General features: G+C 43.9%; 1 protein-coding gene across 1 annotated transcript in view; it reads left to right on the top strand.

Moving 5' to 3' along the window:
* Nucleotides 1–20,033, top strand: part of ALK (ALK receptor tyrosine kinase) — a gene marked incomplete at both ends in the record, with an annotated part of 718,218 nt that overhangs the window by 219,531 nt on the left and 478,654 nt on the right. The window contains one exon of the mRNA XM_082851437.1: nt 15,568–15,732. Coding sequence (XP_082707563.1) covers nt 15,568–15,732 — 165 coding nt within the window. The remainder of the gene's footprint in view (nt 1–15,567; nt 15,733–20,033) is intronic.

Raw genomic sequence — 20,033 nt, 5'->3', positions numbered from 1 at the left:
ACACCATGTACAAATGGAGGCAGAGATTAGAATCATGCATCTTCAAGCCAAGGAATGCCAAGGCTTGCCAGCAAACACCAAAAGCTAGGGAAAGGCCTGGGACAGATCCTCCTAGAGCCATCAGAGCATGGTCCTGTTAACGTCTTGATCTCAGACTTCTGGCCTCCAAAGCTGTGAGAGAATAAATTCCTGCTATTTGAAGCCACCCATTTTGTAGTGTTTTGTTATGACAGCCCTAGTAAACTAATGTAATCCTTCATCCCTCCAGTCCTCCAGTGTCCAGAGCACTGAATCATGGAAAAGAAAGATTCCTCCTAAAATCTCAGCATCAGGGCACAACAAAGTCATTGTTGGACTTTAAATAAAGGTTCTATTAAAACTTTGTCTGCTTTCAAGCCCATTGGGACCCATCCAATTTAGGGACTGGTGCTTTTGGAAACAAAGAAAGATTAGACTTTTTAATTACTTCCCCTGCTGCTGCTACCACCAACACCAGTCTTGTTAATGTATCAATTTCTCTGATTGAAAAGACTGGGTAAATTAAATCTCTCTCTCAAAAAAAAAAAAAAAAATCAACCTACCACAGAATCAAAAATGGAAAACAAATAAGTCCTCCAGCCCCCCGTGGGATTTGCTTCATAGCTCTGGCAGGAAGTCAGTTTGATCACATTTCTGAAATTACATATTTAATGTGGCTGGCCGTGATCTGCCATTCTGCCCTCAGAAGCCTGGTGTCAGTGAAAAGCAGCTCCACAAGGGAGCATCCCTTGTGGACCATTGTCAGGGCTGAAAGCTTTCTTACCAATTCCTCTGCCCTGATAGGCCAGGCCTTTTTGTGTTCTCTTCCCAGCCCTGCTCCACTGAGCTGGGAAGTCAAGTTCATTCCTAGCCCTTGCCTCTGTATTTTTATCTACAACATGGTAAGCACAAGGCTCTGCATGTATTCACCAAAAAGGCTGAGTCCCAAAGGGGACAGCAGTGCCAGCAGTCATACAAGACCGAGGGCAGGGAACATCTGTTACCCTGAGGACCAGTGACCTGCTGGGAACCAATGAACTCAGTCTGTGGAAATCAAGTGAAAAGCAGTTGGCTCAGGTGTTTCAAGGAGATACTTGTTTAAAATGCTCCACTGGATCACATTCCTTGCCTTTAAAATAAAGACATATAGACCCACTCAATAAATAACAACAATTTATCTCTATGTTAATGGCAGACTGAGTGAGGAGAAACGGAAAGGAAACAAGTCAGATTAAAAGATAATAAAAGAATGATTAACTAACTGACACAAAAGCAAGAAAAACAAGTCAAAAGAGATCCATTTAAAATGACTGTCACAGACAGGGAAAGGAATTGACAAAAGGGAAAGAGAGAGATGAATGGGGGAACAGAGACAGAGACAGACCAACAGATAGACAGTGTGGAAAGGATCACTCAGGGTTGTGTGGTCTCCTGGCCTTGTATTCTTTCTCCTATTAACATGGTCTCAGCTCTCACACCTGGGCAGGTGGCTCCCTAAAGCTTGCTCCAATCTTGAACAACCTCCTCCTGAGGGTTGTTTCTGCATCCCTACCTATCTGCCTGCATCATTTCCCCCTTAGTGTCCCAGAGAATGGGATAATGTATATAAACATTCTTTGAGCACCAACTGTATGCCTGGCTCTGCTCTAGACATGGCCATGATAAATACAAATAGTACAAGGAGCTCTTGAGGAAGAGGCAGACATGCCTGCTATATGACAGGTGCAGTAACAAAGGCGTGGCCAAAGCTCCCTGAAACACAGGGAGGGAAAGACAGTTCTGTGGAGGACTTAGGAAGGCAGATGTTCTGGAGACAGAGACTGCTGAGCTGGGCCTTGGACCCCAGGCACCACTGAGATCAGTGAGAAGGGCTTTCCAGGCAGAGGGAATGCATGTACAAAAGGGTGTCCAGGAACAGGTCAAGCCCAGTGACACAGGGTAAAGATGGTCTGGGAGAGATGAGCCTGGAGAAACAGTTAATTCTGGGTGTACTAAGGGTTTAGATATGATCTTACATGTGAAGCATAAGTTGGAAAAGGAAGGGCAGGAGGGGAACCTGGGAGAGATTCTGGCTATAAGGTGAGAATGACTTGGTTGCCCACGTGGGAGAGTCCAGCTTGAGTAATTGAATAGATGGAGATCCCATTATCAGAGTAGGGAGGAGGAGAAACATTTGGCAAGGAGAGATGGTGACTGCGACGTCTAGAGGGAGAGGAGAAGATGGTGAGATCTTTGTTGAACAAGTTACATTTGAAGTGCGTTCAGGACATGCAAGTGAAGAAGGCCAGTAGAGAGTTGTAAATCCATGCCTTGGCTTTGAGGAGAGAGGTGTGACAGAGAATTATTAGCATAGGCTATGGTTGAGGCTGTGATTGGAGGTTGAAGACCCAGAAGGGATACAGAAAGTTGCATTTAAGAAGTAAACAGAAGAGGAGCATGACAAACAGAGATGAAGAAATAGGAAAGATAGGAGGAGAACCAGAAGGTGGAATAGCCACAGAAACCAAACGGGTAAAGAATTTTACATGTGGGAGTCACCAACAGTGTCGAAGCCACCCAACGAACAAGGACTGTGAGAAGGCCTTTCCTCACTCTGGTAAATACCCTTTCTGTTTTACATACCTCCTCCTTCCCCCATGTTTCCTTCTTTCTCATTCCATTTTATCCACAGTTAATTTGTTTTTCCTTCCCTTGAACCTGTCTCCCTAGATTCTACCTGCTCTAGCTTGCAAGGCCCAGCTCAGTCCCTGCTTCTATCTCAGAGCTTTTCCTGAGTACCCAGGCTGCCCTGAGTCTCTTTCGCCTTGGAATTTTTCTTATGGAAAAAGTTGATGGAATTTTTTGTAACACTAGGGTGGTATCATCCCCCTCTTGAAATCTGAGAACATTCTGACTGTTTCCCGAACATCCCAAATTCTCCAAGAATCCCACTGTGTGACACCAACTCCACAAAACCCTGGACTCCCCAGATGTTTCTTATGACTCAAGTTACTTTCCTAGTTTGTATTTCATCCTTTTTATGGCCCAAGTGTAAACTAGGTCATATAATAAAGCAATCATGGATGAGTCTAATTTATCCAACCCAAGGTAGAGAAGATGATAAACGTCACTTTTATCTATCTATCTATCTATCTATCTAATCTACTATCTATCTATCGTATATCCACTCATCCAGTGGGTGTCTACAGTTTGCCAAGCTCTTTGCTCCTGCCCCTCGTAGAGATTTTAGCCTAGTTCACTTTTATCATAGGCCTAAGATGGTCCTAAATGTCCATCTGAATGGTGCTGCTTAAATACTTGTATGATTGTTTTGTATATATGTGCAATACCCCTGGGTCTGATGGACCATCAAACCTAATAGGAAGGTTTACTTGGGAAATAAGGTTTTAAGCCTGTGGCATTTGTCAAGACTTCTAGAAATGTATGCCCAAATGAGGACATTTTACCGTATGTAAATTTCAAAATAAATAGTCAAACATTAAAAAAATAAAATAAAATCCTTATTCATTCTTTAAAAAAAAGAGATAGTCTGCCTGTTATATTTAGTAGAGCTTCTTTTTGGAAACCATATAGTGAGCATTCACACCCCACAGCTGGTGACCAAATTAACCCCAAATTAGAATAACCTGCAAGGTTGTAGACCTCACTGTTCCCATTTTTCTCACTAAGGAAGGTTATATAATGTCTTTCCACAGCACTTTGCATGTCTGATGTCACACTTTTCTTCATATCTTAGTTATGTGTGGCCCTGAATCATCATGATTCCTAGACCGTAAGCTCTTAGAGGTCAAGTAATCTGCATCTTGTTTCCTTTGCATCCCCAGTACTTACACCAGTATTTTGTACTTGGTTGGGTTCTTAGTAAACATACACTAGATGAAATTGCAACATTTGCTGAACAATCCAGGGGCAAACTAGGAGTATACTCGAGTCTCTCAATTCCCAATCTGGAGCTTTTCTGCCCCTGAGGATCTCTATTTTAGTAAAAGGTATGGATGTTCCCATAAACGCTCTTATTCCTAAAGTCATATTAATTGGTTTCAGAAAAGACGTGTGTAAGGGGAGAACAGTTCCTGGCCTGGGCATATTTTCATTTAGAAGTCAAAGCTGTGTCTTTAACTACTTTGGGCAGGTTGTTTTTGTTTGTTTGTTTGTTTGTTTTCCCCTCAATCTAAAGAAGCATATTTAGCAGACATGAGTGAGCTGGGAAATTTTTGTTTTGACAGCTTTGGGACATCTGAGATATTGTATACAGAGCATTTCTAACCAGTCTAGAAAGACATGTGTCCAAAACATATGCGGGAAAATGACTGATCAAGAGTGAGAAAAATGAGAGAAAATCCTCTTAAAATGAAATGTTTTGTCAAGAACAATCTCAGGTGCAAAACTTCATGTCAGAAGAACCCTCAGATTAACAAGACTTTAACCCGCCCATTTGAGTAGATGCCTCGAATAATTTGGTCTGTGAGAAATTCATGGAGATTGTGAGCTGTCAGGGCCCATAGCAGTCTGGTCACACAGCCTCATCTTACAGCTGAGAAAACTAGGCGCAGAGAGGTCAGTGATCTGCCCAGGGCTAGCGGCAGAGCTGAGATTCACACTCAGGCTGCCTGCTTGGCAGAGCCCCATCTAACCCTCCACAGCAGATGCGTGGGTGATGGCTCATATTTCCTCAGTACTTGGGCTGCAGAGAATTTCCTCACATGTTACTTCTGAGCATTGCTTTACTCATATCATCACTTTAATTCCTTCAATCTCTGTCAGCTCAGCGGGTTCATGCTGCCCTAAGGGTTGCATCAGTGTAGGGTCCGTACCATCCCGGTGTGGGTAAAGTCACATCCAGGCTCAGTCTACTTGCCTCACCATCGCCTGGAGAGCTTCTTAAAAACAAAATTCTGGGGCCTGGGGACTGTAGGATTAGGTTTGGGAACCACAGGTCTTTCATTCACCTCCTAGTTGGCTATTTGAATCTCCTCTGTGACATCCAAGCAAGACATATCCCAGCCTCTGTTTGAACAGTGGGGAAGAAACTCAAGTTGGGATTGAGTTGTGGAATTCATTGCCAGCTCTGATTCTTATGAATGTTATTACCTTCAGTGACTCAAGCTACTCTCTTTGATTCTGTTTGTCATCTGAAAAATGGGAATGGTCATGATTCCTAATTGATGGCATTACTGTCAGGACTGACTATAAGGACAGAGTTCCATGTGCTGGAGCACAGGTGCCTCACTGATGCTCTCTGAAGAGGAATCAGACCCACTCCAGTGAGAAGCCAATAGCCTGCATTTTGGTGGCATGGCTCTATTTGCTAGAAAATATTTCCTTAACTTTCTTTAAGTCCCTAACTTTGTCCTCTGGGACCTGAAAGCACTTTACCTTTAACCATGATACTATCTGAGCTGGAATTTAATGCTATGCAGTCCAGCTTCAAAATTCATACAACTACATAAAAATAAGCAATACTAGTTACCCACCTCCCTGGAATAACCTCATTCCTTCCTCTATTCTTAACAAACTTCCTAGCTAAACCTCTATCATCTGTCAAAATCCTTCCATCCTTCAAGATGCAGCCCAAAAGTTGCCTCCTCCCTGAGCCTGTGATCCTTCAGGCAGAAGGTCTCTCTTGTTCTGTGTCCTCCTGGCTTCACCAGGTCTGCTTACCGTGAGAGCCAGGCGTGAGTAAGTCCATCTCTCCCACTAGATTGGGAGTTTCTGAAGGTCACAGGGTTTGTGCTAGGGAAGGCTGTGTTTTGAGATTGGCATCAGGGAGGAACCTCATGTTCACCTCCAACACTCAGGAGATCCTCACCAGAAGAGACAGAAGAGTAAGTGGGGAGGACCATCTTGCATGTTCTGAGGTCAAGGCTTCCCAAGACCTTTTCTGGTTATTGGGGCTACCACACTACTCAGAGCTCTCCTCCAACCATCTGGTTTCAGGAATGATCTCATCTGGGTGGATGTCATGCTGAGCAGTGTACAAATTACCAGGGTTTTCACCATGCTCTCTGGAGCTGGCCTCGTTCTCTTAGAGGTACCATGTTCTGCATAAATTGTAGGCAGAAAACTGGACTGGAAGTCCAATCTGGATTTTGGTCTTAGCTTTCTGCTTCTCCAGGCCCTAGGCCATTCCACTTTGGCCAAGTCACTTCACCTTCTTGAGCCTCAGTTTTCCCATCTATAAAATGAGGAGGCTGTTAACTTCAGAAGTCTAATTATTTTCAATTTTCTGTTCTGGGATGAAGAGCCAAGTCCTGTTTCTTCAATCTGTAATATTGTTATGTCCACAGATAAGAGAAATGAGAATTGAGCTTTCTGTGCCAATCTCCCACCATTGTGAACATGCATGCACACACATCCTCTTCTGAGATTGTCTTCCGAGGCTGCATTTATATAATTAATTGATTGAAGGAGACTTGGCCCTTCTTTGCTGCAGCTTGATTATAAGTGAGCTAAACAGATGTCTTGAATTGGGCAATTGGTTCCCAGATGCATTGTAGGGGGCAAGCGGTGGGAAAGAATTGAATGATTTCAGTTCTGGGACACCACGACAAATGAACAGTGGTTGGTGGGAGGGGGGCAGACGGGGGGCAGGTCTTATAAAGTGTGTGACAAGATGTTGATGGCAGCTGGTGGATTAACATCAAAGGTGACTGGTGGGCTAAGTGCTCCTTTAGGAGATAACCCAGAAAGGGGGAGTGGAAGTCTCTAATCATCTGAGCCTGAGCTGGAAGTCAGGAATCTTGGGATTCTGCTGACCAGCTGGCTAGAACCAAGTTAGAGCGCTTGCTTCAGCCATCTGTCCAAAGGGAAAATGGATCTTAGAATGGTGGAGATGGATGAGACTCATTTCATTCCACTACTTTATTTTTCAGATGAGGAAACTGAGGCCTAGAGAGCTTAAGGGACTAGCTTGAAGTAACACCTCAGAGCCAGGGCTAGAACCTAGATCTTCTTACTCAAGGTCTAGCATGACTTCACTTCCAAAGGGAAGCTTGATCAGCACATCAAAAAACAAAGATTGAGTGAGGAGCTTCAACAAAGTTTGACATAGGCAAAGTTCTGCCTGCAGTGCTGGACATGCCTTTTATCTCCCCTCTGTCGTGGCTGAGCCTGGAGCCACCTGGAGAGCAAGAGCAATGACTGCCATCACTTAGTAATAATCAAACGATGTGCAAGTCCCCACGCCAGGTGCTTGATGTGTGTATTGCATTTAATCCTCCTCACGGTTTCCTGAGGTGGCCCCTGTTTTAATCCCTATTTTAAAGTGAAAAAATTGAGCCACAGGGAGATTAAATAATTTGCCCTGGGATAACACAGCTAGTAAGTGACAGAGCCAAGCTTTCACCTTTAGCAGCCAGACCGCACGCAGGATCTATGCTTCTGTTTATCCCCCAGACACCCTGGTGCCCCTCTGAGGTTTTGATACAAGACAGGGAAGGGAGGAGGGTATCTGTTCTGGATAGCATCTCCCTGAGTCCTCCAAGGTCAAGTCAGTTCAGCTCATCTCCAGGTTCCTGGTGGTAAACCTGAGGCACAGGGAGATCAAGTGATGTTGATGTGTTCTGCAGCACAGGCCCTAGGTGGTAAGAATATCCACATACAGTATCTCATTGGTAAGAGAGCACTTCCACATTCGTTACCTTATTTGATTGTCACAGCAGATATTATTATTTTTATGATTTTTATCAGCATCATTACTGTGATAATTCTCTCTGGTTTATCCATGAGGAAATCCAGACTCAAGTGGTTAAATAAATTGCCCAAAAGCACAAGGCTGATTGGCCCAGAGCCGGAACAGTTTCCAAGAATACTCTAGTGATCTTCCCCTTTCGCTCCTAGGCCACCCTTTTTCCTCCCTTTGTTCTCACTGTAGCTTCTGGCCTGTGCACAGACTTGCTCTCCAGCAGGAGATTCCAGCAACCATCAAAAAGCAGCTTGTTGGCAGAAGAGGACATTTAGGATGAAAGAAGCCAGAAAGCCTTATTGGAGATTATCTGAGCCATCAAATCATTGGGAAATGGTTGAAACCTAGCCATGTATGTTTTTGCCAGCTTATTCCAGAAAAACACAGTATAGATTTTTTAGAATTTTAAGAATTATTTAAGGTATTGTTTTGTTTGTTTTTTACCCACAGCTTTGAATGAAAATAGTAAAAATTGCAAGGTCAGGAACTGGATTTTAGTATCAATCCTGCAACTCACCCACCATGCATCCTTTGGCAAACCCCATCATGTCTCTGGGCCTCAGTTTCTTCCTCTAAGATGGTCCTCAAGGTCCTTCATGACCTTGAGGGCAACAATTGGAAAGTTCTGGGGAATCCCTTGAGAAAAGGAGACCCCATTTTGTGCCTCAGGATTGGTGGCAGCCAAGGGAGTTCCCTTGAGCTGGATACAATTCTTAAGGACTGACAGTATTTCGAGAATGCTGGTTCCTGGAGCTTTATGTAATGAACTGTAGTTTCAAATACAAAGCTCTATTTTATGACGTCTAAAGGCCACCTATAAGAAAATTGCCACATGTGTATGAAGCTTCACATGGTTCTTTACTGAATATACAAATCAGGTTTGTCAGGAATACATTGGCATTTGTATATGCCGCCCATGAATCAGTCCAGCCTCGGCTTAAACGTGCCAATAAGCCAAGCCTGAGGAGGGGAGAGCTGGTGATTCAGTAACTCTGATTTTCAGTCCGGCCCAGGCCTGGTGCCTACTGGAGAGGATGGCATTCGGAAAGGCCTCCACAGCCAGGAGAAATGCCCTCCGTACTGTGTGTGAAGGACTTCCTGACCAGCCACATGACCCTGGATAAGTCTTTTCCGTTGCCTGGGTCTTGGTGTTTTCACCTGTCCAATGGAAGAAACAACCTCAAATGTCACTTCAAGTTCTAACAGCTGACTCTGCGAATATCACCTTCAGGCCGAAATACCGACTTTCCCACGGTACAGCAGAATACTAAGGAAATGGCCATGTGCCATCAGTTGACTGCCCCACATAAATACCGTTTCTCCTGGTAAACAGAAAGCTGTGTTCAAAAGGGCATGGCTATGTAAATTCTGAATCAGCTAATGTGCACTGGAAATTCTCCATTCCAAGCACATGGATCATCTCACTGAGTCCTCCTAGCAGTTCTGGGAAGTTAGTCTTATCACTAAAATGACTGAGACTCAGAGAGAGGGAGAGAGTGCCCTGCACTGCACAGCTGACAAGTGGCAGGATTGGAGTCAAATCTCAGGTCTTGTGCCCTATCCCTGAGAAACAACCGTGATGGTGTTAAGGTTGCTTAGTGAATAAGACATATGGGCAGAGACACATAGGAAAAGACTGCAGAGCTGGGTAGGACCAGAGAGACCACCATTCAGCAAGTGAGGGGCATCAGGCCCCGTGTCAGGCTATCAGCATCCCAGTAGTTAAACACTGGGTCAAGATAACTAGAGACAGAAAAGTAACCCCAAGACAAAATCACAGTCATGTTGCCATATTTAAACTAGTAGCAAACCTGATAATTCTGTTTTCAGATGCAGATCCCAGGGCCGAGTATGCAGTTGAATAAACTCTCTTGTGGGCCCCTGATGGCCAAAGAAAACTTGCCCATCCCACTGTCAGTTCCCTTACCTGTAACCCTCATCCCTACCCAGGAAACACAAAGGATATCCCAGAAGACGTCAAGAAACATAGACACGAACATTGAGCCCCAGACTTTAATGCACCTGTAGGCTTGGCTTCCTGAGTCATGCCTACGGGGATTAAGACTTGGATCTTATGGGTGTATACACTGACTCAGTCCTCACCTAGGGTATCCCAAGTCCACCTTTGTGAAGGTGGGATCAGGGCCTTTAAGGACAGCTCAGATGCTTCGGCTTCTGTCCTGCCTCCAGCGTGTCCCTGCCTGTCCCTGCATGGGCCCAGTTCCTGTCCTCCCTCACTGCAGGTCTGACTCCTGTTGGTGTCTGTGGCTCTAAATGAGGGGAGGTCTTTCTGCTACCTTTTCAGTTCATAATTCCATTTGTGAGATACTGACATCAAGGCCTTGTGGTCCCATGGAGGAAGCAGGTCAGTGGAAGCCCAAACAGTCACTTCCTGTCTGAGTAACTTCAGGTGTGACTTCATTTCTCTAAGCCCCAGTGTTGTCCTCTGTCAAATGGGGATAAGAGTCCTGCCTACTTCATAGGGATTCAATAAGATAATGATGTAGGGTGCCTGGCATACTGTCTGACCATGGTAAGCCCTCAGTAAATGTTATCAATTAAGCAAGTACTTCCCACAGGCCTTCATGGAGTTCCCCCTGTCTGGGCTCTTCTGTAAACATATGCCGCGTGCTACCAGAGTCGAGAGCATAAGTCCAACCCCAAGCTTGACTTCTGGAACACGTGTAATAAGAGACAAAATGAAGGGTGAAGTATCATGGGATTGATAAACATGGCATTCTTCTCTTTTTTTATGACTGTGCTTTTCACTCTGTGTTATTTGCTTCCAGTCCTCGAGCTGGGCTGAGGCTGGGCGACATCAACCAGTGGGCTCCTATGGACCTGCCCAGGCTGGCATCTGCCCCCTGTGGTCATCTGGAAACCAGCCAGCCTTGGGAGGCATGTCTTAAAATCTAAAGGAGGCCCCTAATTTGAATTGTCTTAAGGAGACTTAGGAAACTAGTGAGAGGTCTCTAGGTTTACAGGGTTAGGATGAAGGAGGTACAAAGGACCTTGATCTAAGGGATTTTTTGGGAGCCTGAGGTCAATCTGGATACATAGGAGGGCTGCTGGATTTTCTAAGTCCGCCCAAGGGAAGACCCAAGGGTCCAAAGTACACCGCATCTCCCTGTTACCCTTCTGTCGTGTTATGGACGGTGCCTGAAACTTCCATGCAATCTCCTTCTTGTAGCGCAGGCTGGGAAGATCCCCATCTCTGCCCAAGTGGCCAAGGCTGGCTTCCTAGGCACAGGTGTTGGGCATGATTGCTTTGGTAGTTTCACACATTCCCAGAGGCTAGATTTCCACCTTCAGATTCAGTGTCAAAGTGCTTGGTCACTGCCAACTCACTACAGCCAAGGGAACTGCATCACTCTGGGCAGGGCCACCACAGGGTTCTTCTGATGGGTTACTGTGCCATTCTTCTGAATGGCTGTGTTTTATACTAGAACAATTCCTTGAAGCTAACTGTTAATTCAGTTTTTGAAATATGATTCATATCCTGGAAGATTTCAGAATATGGGTACAGACTGACAAAAATGCATGAATACACACACACACACACACACACACACACACACACACACACACACACTCACCCTCGCACAGTCATCTGTAAAACTTGCCTGAACCCTCCTTCTTAATTCTTTGACAATCTTGAGGCAAACTGAGACCCCATGGAGTGTGATGCACATTCCACCTCCTTCCCTGGGGAACCTGCTTTAGGGATGACAGCAGGCCCTCTTTTAGAGGCAGGGTGAGGGGACCAACGGTCTGTAGGTTTGGTTGTGTTGGCCAAAGATGAGCTCTAGCTCTACAGAATCACGAGCTTCAGAGATGGAGGGCACCGTAGAGGGGGTATGCTCCATCTCTTTCATTTTCAAATGCAGAAAGCCAGGCACAGAAAGAGGAATGGACGTGCTGAGGCCCCTCAGCTGCTGTGTGCAGGACCGAGCCTGGAACTATCCTCACTGCTCTACCAAGACCTTTCCCTTCACAGCACTTGACACTTCTCTCAGCAGGCCAGCTATTTCCAGAAGATTCCATTACTTTATCTTTCTTCCATGATGGAAGTGACTAGAAAGTGGGGAGCAGTGATTTCAACTATGTCTTTAGCAGGTTCTGGAAAGTTAGATTCTCCTGGTTCCAAACAGGTATGTAAAAAGGAAGGTCGAAATCTCTGGATTCTTCTGAAGGTCAGTCACTTTGTAAAATGGACCTGACACAGAGGAAATATAGATCTGTCTCCTTAGGGTAGTACAGAAGCCTTTACAGGTATGAAAAGGTTGCAGACTTAGTATCTAATAATAACTGAAATATAGCACTTCATAGGTTTCTCATGTATAATTTAATCTGTTGGCCCTGGATTTAAATTCTGAAGCTGTGGAGGTGTGATGAATAACATCTAGATCTTCAGCATTAACCAGCCCTGGGTCACATTCTGGCTCTGCCGTAGGGTAGTCCTTTGGTCTTTGTACAAGTAGAGTAAACTTCCTGAGCCTCAGTTTCCTCAGCTTTAAAGAGAAGACACAATTCCCTTCTCAGTTTTGTTCAGTAGATTAAATACAGTGATACAAGAAACTCCTTAGCACAGTCCCTGGCAGACAGCCGGGGTCAGTGAATGTGATTTCCCGCCCCTCTCCTTGGGCATGGACCTGTTCAACCATTGGGTTGCTTAAGGCTGAACACCTCACGGAAACCCTTAGCCCCTCTGAGTCCTGCCTGTGGGAGAGACTCTACAGCACCCACCACAAAGGGGCGGAGTCAGAGGAGATCCAAGAAGCACCCTAGGTCTAGAAACTCAGAAAAGGCCTAAGGAAAATGAGGCTTAACCTGGTGTTTTCAGAGAAGGCAAATCCCAGGTATTATTGCTCGAAAGACAAAGAGGCTAGCAAAGGAGAGAGAAACCTGTGTAGAAATTTTATAAGAAATTAAATCAGAATATAGAAAAGCCCAATCTGATTTCACCCAAAATGAGCAATAACATTAACTCCATTCCTATTTAAAGCCAAAGAGTACATCTTTGACAGCTAAAGAGAAGCTGCCTCAGGGCAAGAATTTCCAAATGAACCCATTTGATAACAACAGTATCTGCCTAGCTTGTTTTACTAGGCAGGGTCTGACCCAAACACAGCTGATTATCAGACTCTCCAGAGTTCAAAGATCCAGGGACTGATGGCACTTGAGACTGGGGTTGTGTATTCTGTTGTCTGTTTGTCTAATATGCACACAGCGCATTTGCCAGGCAGTGTCTGAGCTGGCATGCCACACTTCTGTCCCAAATAGAAATAGGATGACTTTAATTGGAGAAGAAAAGTCAAGATGGAGGATGGGCCTCAGAAGTTGACGCTTTGGGAAAGGTACCAGTAATTATTGATGTGGGAAGGAGGTGGCCAATAGCTTTCTCTCCCACCTTCTGACTTGATCATTCACTAATGTGGATGGGTCTTGTTAATCATCCCCAGAGGAGCCAGGTTTAATGGCTACACCTTTCGTTATAAGAATAATTTTTGTGCTACAAAGTACAAAATGTTGGATCGGTTTTCTTCTCCTTGCATTCTGCTATCAAACCAGGTTCCTGGCAAGCAAGTCTTGAAGATTAAGACAGCCTACAATTCATGGACACCAACTCATAGCAGCAGTTCAGCCCCCAGAGGCAGGTAGAAATTCTTCAAGGCTGATAAAATATGTAGGCAGCAAGTGGCCTGTCAACTCAAACAAGGCTAGCTCTGCCTGTTTCAGCTTGACATTATAAAGGTGAATTGTCTGAATCGTGAAAGGGCGAGTGGTATTAACCTTAGGACCAGGTATTAACCTTAGGACCAGAAGGATGGCGGCTCCTGGAGAGCAGCTGGTACATAAATCTCGGCTGGTTGAGAAGGGTAATTGAAGGATTTTTTTTCTTCCCCCCCTAAACTTAGATCGTTTGGCCAATGTCAGTGGGCATTATTTTGCTCCTACTCCAGGGCAGGGCCATCTCCTATGGTGTAACTAAAGGACATTCCAGTGACTGGCTACCTGCACTAGTCTTGGCCCTACTTCTCCTCTGCCTCCTGAAATTCCCAACAGGAGACTCATCTTGGAGATCAAGGTAGCAGTAGCTCCAGAAGCAGCTGTTAAAATGCACAATGATAATTGGGAGTTAGTAGTCATTAGCACCACCGCACAGATTGATTTATCAAATTAGTTATAACCCTTCTGAGAGCAAGGACTTTGGAATCTTAAAAAAGTCAAATCAGCAGGAATAAAGACGCAGAGGTAGGGAATGGACTTGAGGACACGGGGAAGGGTAAGGGTAAGCTGGGATGAAGTGAGAGTAGCATTGACGTGTATACACTACCAAATGTAAAATAGATAGCTAGTGGGAAGCAGCCGCATAGCACAGGGAGATAAGCTCGGTGCTTTGTGACCACCTAGAGGGGTGGGATAGGGAGGGTGGGAGGGAGACGCAAGAGGGAGGTGATATGGGGATATATGTATATGTATATCTGATTCACTTTGTTATAAAGCAGAAACTAACACACCATTGTAAAGCAATTATACTCCAATAAAGATGTTAAAAAAAAAAAGTTGAATCAGGAAGGAGCTTTAGAAGACATCTAGTGTGGGTCTCATTCTGTATTTGATGAATTTAAGGCCCAGAGAGGTTAAGTGGCTTATTCAAGGTAACCAGCAAATCAATGGCAGAGTTGGAGCTGGAACCCAGGTTTCACTGGGTACTTGTTTCTAGAATCATCAAGTCTAAACCTCTTATTTACAGATGAGGGCACCAAGTTCCATATGTGAGAAGAGACTGGCCAAGCCTGGATACCAATCAAATTCCCCATATTCCCATCCAATGGTCTTTATATCAAATTTTCCCTTTCTTCACATCCCCAGGGCTAAAGGGAGATGATGAAGTAAAGGGTGGATGACTAATTTGGTTTTTGGCACATATTCTATTGATCCATCAGTGAGCATTGAGGCCTTCTAGGTACAAAGTACTTCAGCCACTTTGGGTAATAAACAACAAGCAAGGCAAGGGAAAGAGAAGGTAAGTGTATCCTAAAAGTAGGGCAGACGTGGAATGATTGGACACAAGGATGATTCATGCAAAGAAGCCCAGAAAGCGATCACACAGAGTCCCAGGACACAGCCTCTTTCTGCCTCTTCTCTCTCTCCTTACCCAGTGACCTTCCCCATTCCCTCCCCAAGAGAGAATAAACTCATTAGCTATCACAGCCTTGGCTCTCCTCTCTGGAGGGTGATTGAATAGATGATAGGGCTGTCAAACAGGGTTGTGAGCAGCTTAAGTTCCCTTTGGCCTTCTCTCCTCAGTTAGGATCCTGATGAGGATTTTTCCTGAGCATCAGCTGTGGGCCAGACTCATGTGTACAGATAATGAATTATACTACTAGTTCTTACAGCAATCTCCAGAGGTAGAAATTATCATCCCCAATGTACAAGTGAGGAAATTTCAGGCCAGAGAGGTTAATTTTCTTGCCTGACTTAGATTCAGACCCATCTGGTTGCAAAGCCAGGCTCTGCCCACTTGACCTCAGGCCCTCTCCATGTCACCAGGTAACCTTACAAGATGCAAAACTTTTCATGGTCTGACTTGTTTAGCTCTTTTTTTACCTGCCTTCTGTGAAGATACCTCCCATAATCTGAGTTATATAAAGAACACTTTTTTTCTCTTGTAGTCTCCTTTTCTCTTGTAGTCTCCTTTTCATGGAGCTCAGCCACCTGTGGAATTGACAGCCTGCCATACCTCGTTAGGGTGAAGGTTGTGGGTGAGATGGAGGCCAACTTCCTGGAGTGGAGGAGTGGGGCTGGAAGGTCACATTTGGGAGACAGTTTGCTCCACTGACCATTGGCTGTCCTTGCAGGTCTGGAGTGCAGCTTTGACTTCCCCTGTGAGCTGGAGTATTCCCCTCCACTGCACAACCTTGGGAACCAGAGCTGGTCCTGGCGCCGTGTCCCTCCCGAGGAGGCTTCCCAGATGGACCTGTTGGATGGGCCCGAAGAGGAGCATGCCAAGGAGATGCCCAGAGGTAAGGGTAGAGGCCACTGCAAAGCGCCCCAGATGGGCCAGGATGGGGCTGGGATGTCTATTTCTGTTTGAAATTTTGAGGCTTCTCCACCCCTGTTCCATCCTGTTTCCTTTGAAACCTGTTTGTAATATCTGTGCCTCTTCATGTCTTCTTGGGCTATACAAGGAAGAGGAGGTTGCAAGTCCAATTTCAGGATCAATCCAACCCTTTACGCTCTTATTAATGAAAGAAAATAGGATTTCATAGCTCTCTTTCATGCAGATTTCCCAATGTAAGATATAGAAGAAAATGTTAATCTGTTTGTTCATTTGGAATGGGGTTGCCAGTTAAAACACAAAAATCCTAATTTGGAAGGTGTTGTATAACTGAGTTAAATGTTAGTTTCAAAGCCATTAATGAATATTTAGACTGCATATTAGTTCTGCAAGGTGCTTCCAGTAGTTCTTTGCTGTTTATGAACATCCTCTTCTAAATTATCAGGACTGGAAAAGGTAGGCTGAGGGTAAGTAGTGGGTGCTTGTTAAATATTTGCTGAGTTTTTAGAGAGAGATGTGGAGGCACTAAGCCCTAGCACTGCCTCAGGTCTCTGTAAGGCAAATCTTAGAGCTCCCAATTCCTTGGACTCAGAAAACTTTACTGACCCAGAATAGACCACCTATATTTCTAACTTTCAGGAAGAAATGATAACTGACATAGTACTGGACTTACTGGACATTCAGAGTAGTATTTTCAGTTTGCAAAGCCCTTCCAACTGCACTGTCTCATTGGATTCCAATTTTGTGAGGGAGTCAGGACAGATGGGAAAGCTAGGGCTCAGAGAGGGGAAGCAACTTGCTAAAGATCAGCTTATACATGTGGGTCCAGGTCTAGATGTCTGCCGTGATGAGTCATAGACCAGAATACTTTTCACCATATCATGTTTCTGTCTTTGTAGCGAAAGCTGTGGTGACAGCCTGCTGTGGGCCCAGTTCTTAGGGGTGATTATCTCAGGCAGATGCTCTTGGGAAACTAACAGGGACAGGGCTCAAGTACGCTCATGGGAGACTAATAACTAGTAACTAATGCTCCCAGGCTTCTACATCAGCCTTGAGCCCTGAACTATGAGGCACCTTTCTTTTCTACACACTCTCCCAGGCTGACCTTTTCTATTTTTATGACTCCCTTGAAATTTCTTGACTTTGATACATATTTTAAGCTGCTTTCATCTGGATACTGTTGTGTAACGTAGGGTGTGTATGTGTGTAGGTGTGTGCTCTCTACCCAATAATGCATCCGAATATTCTGGAGAACTTATAAAAAAATACTTCCTAAGCGCTATAGCCTAATTCTGATTCAGTAGATCTGAGATAGAGCCTAGAAATCTGTAGATTTTAAAATTTTACTATAAAAGCTAGCATGTGCAAAAAAGTAGATATAACATATATGCAAGGATTAAAGATTACAATAAAATCAGTACTTGTATTCTCATCACCAAGTGTAAGAATTTGAATGTTGTCAGTCCCTTTACAATCTCTTCTGTCCCCCACCCAGATCAAAAATCTCTCCCTTTCCCCAGAGGTAAATATTATCCTGCACTTTGTGTTAATCATTCATTTGCTTTCTTTGTGGCCTTACCACTTACGTATATAGCCTCAAACAACATATAGATTAGATTTGCAACCTGTTATATAAATGGAATAATGTTTTTGTTCTGTGATTTGCTCATTTTGACGCATGTAGCTGTGGTTCATTTGGTTTTGAATCCATTGCAGAAAAATACCACAATTTCTCTCTTCCACTGTCATTAGATATTTGGGTTGTTTCCAGCCTTTTGCTATTACCAACAACTCTACTGTCAGCACTTTTGTGCTTGCCTCTTGGTGCGTATGCACGTCCAAGGGTTTCTCTAGAGCGTAGAACTTGGAGTGGAATTTCTGGGTCACAAGGTACAGCTTCCATTTCAATAGATAATCCAATGTATTTTCCAAAGTGGTGGCACCAAGTTATACTCCCTCTAGTGATGTATTAGTACATCCGGGATCCTACATCCTCACCAGTACCCGGTATTGCCAGACTTTGTCATTTTTGTTCATCTGGTGGATGGAATACAGTATGTCATTGCAGCTTTGATTTCTATGGGACTCTGTTTTATTTTATGGTTGTGTAAGTTTCTCAGATGATTCTGAGGTTTACTGTACTATTGGTGTGGACCCTTTTTCAGGTGTACTCCCATTCAGCCACCCTTAGGGATGTCTCTGGATCCCAATTCCTAACCTCTAGAAACAGTCCTGGCAGTACATGCATTTTTGGTCATTGTACGGTTTTTTTATCTGATAACTATTGAATTGTGATTGCAGTTCAGTGAGATCAGGAGAGAGGGACAAGTGGCAATTGTCCACAGATGTTGTGGTGTCAGACTTTATAACTTTGAAGATCAGTGCTTTTTAAATTTTTAAACAAGTTTTAAAGCAGTGCCAATAGATTATATATTGCCACTCTCTGACCGGTTTCTCCTCCTCCATCCTCGATCTTATGATCTTTAGCATCTGCCCATTACTCCCTGTACTGTGAGAAAAAAAAAGGAAGGAGAGGAGGGAAGAAAGAAATACTCACTTCTCGGTGGTCCTGACTGTGGAAATATATTGAGGCCTTTATGTTTCTATAAAGCTGAGTCCCAAGGGCCAGAGCATGCATTGAATGTGAACCATTTCCCATTAGATGAATCAGCCAGGATTCGAATCTCCACTTTTTAGTAAGTATTGCCAACTTCCATCTCTCTGAAAAATCACCGCTCTTCCTAGCGTGGTAGAATCTCACATCACTGAAGATGATGATGGGAACAACCATGACAAAGCCGCTGTGGATATACCAGTTCATTTTATCAAGTTCTTTAGTGAACAAACACATCCAAACATAACTTGGGGGAATCTCACCATTATCAAATACTTGTGTTTATTTTTATTGGGGTCTAATGGAGGGATCTATATTCCACAGCCTTGGTCAGTCTTAGAAACAAGAGACTATCCTCCCAGGTTTTGTAGCGATGCTTCTGGAAGGTCACTGAGAGGTGTTCAGAATTTCCAGTAATGGACCACTCATTGATTTTTGAGTCAACTGATTACATCGCTATCTGTTTGTTCCCTAAAGTAGGGTTGCTCCTCCTGAAGCAGGCTGATGTATTGTAATGTCCCTTGGCCTTCAGGGAAAGAGGTGAAGGTGAGGGGAGAGAAAATGACATGCCCAATCCAGACTGCAGCAAAGCAAGGACCTAACTCTCAACTCTTTAGAATCTCACTTTCTCTGTCATTTCGGCAGAAATAATACCATCGGTGGAGATAAAAAGGAGTGATGGAGTGCCCTTTAGGGCACTGTAGTCAATAGATTTTTTTTTTCTTGTTTGTTTTTTAAACTCAACATTTATTGGTTGGATGGTATTTAGACTCTATTACAATATTTCTTGTCAGGGGTTATAGAAGAGCCAGAGAAAGGCAGCGAGATAATACCAATCACATATAATGAACTGTAGGAGTATAAATTCTGAATGAATTTAATTTATGGCCCCTGTAGCTGAGAATAATAAGGGAGAAACAATTCAGAGCAGCAAGATAATAAAAGTGATGATCTTGATAGAACACAATATTATAGATTAATAAAATCTTGAGGAATCATCAGGTGGAGGCTTTCTGTGACTTTTTAAGAAGTGTCAGGGGCATGTTTAATGTCTACTACTTCTGGAATTAGCGAGATAAGATTTTGATCTCTAGCTAAGCTCTAGCTTTTTTTTTTTTTTAACATCTTTATTGCAGTATAATTGCTTTACAATGGTGTGTTAGTTTCTGCTTTATAACAGAGTGAATCAGCTATATATATATACATATATCCCCATATCTCTTCCTTCTTGCATCTCCCTCCCACCCTCCCTGCCACCCCTCTAGGTGTTCACAAAGCACTGAGCTGATATCCCCGAGCTATGCGGCTGCTTCCCACTAGCTATCTATTTTACATTTGGTAGTATATATAACTCCATGGCACGCTCTCACTTAATCACAGCTTACCCTTCCCCCACCCTATGACCTCAAGTCCATTCTCTACATCTGTGTCTTTATTCCTGTCCTGCCCCTAGGTTTTTCAGAACCATTTTTTTTAATTCCATATATATGTGTTAGCATACGGTATTTGTTTTTCTCTTTCTGAATTACTTCACTCTGTATGACAGACCCTAGGTCCATCCACCTCACGACAAATAACTCAATTTCGTTTCTTTTTATGGCTGAGTAATATTCCATTGTATATGTGCCACATCTTCTTTATCCATTCATCTG

This window comes from Leucopleurus acutus, assembly GCF_964270905.1.
Source record: "Leucopleurus acutus genome assembly, chromosome: 12".
In the NCBI taxonomy this organism is placed as follows: Eukaryota; Metazoa; Chordata; class Mammalia; order Artiodactyla; family Delphinidae; genus Leucopleurus; species Leucopleurus acutus.
Note: the sequence above shows the minus strand (reverse complement) of the source record. Positions and strands in the feature narration are given on the sequence as shown.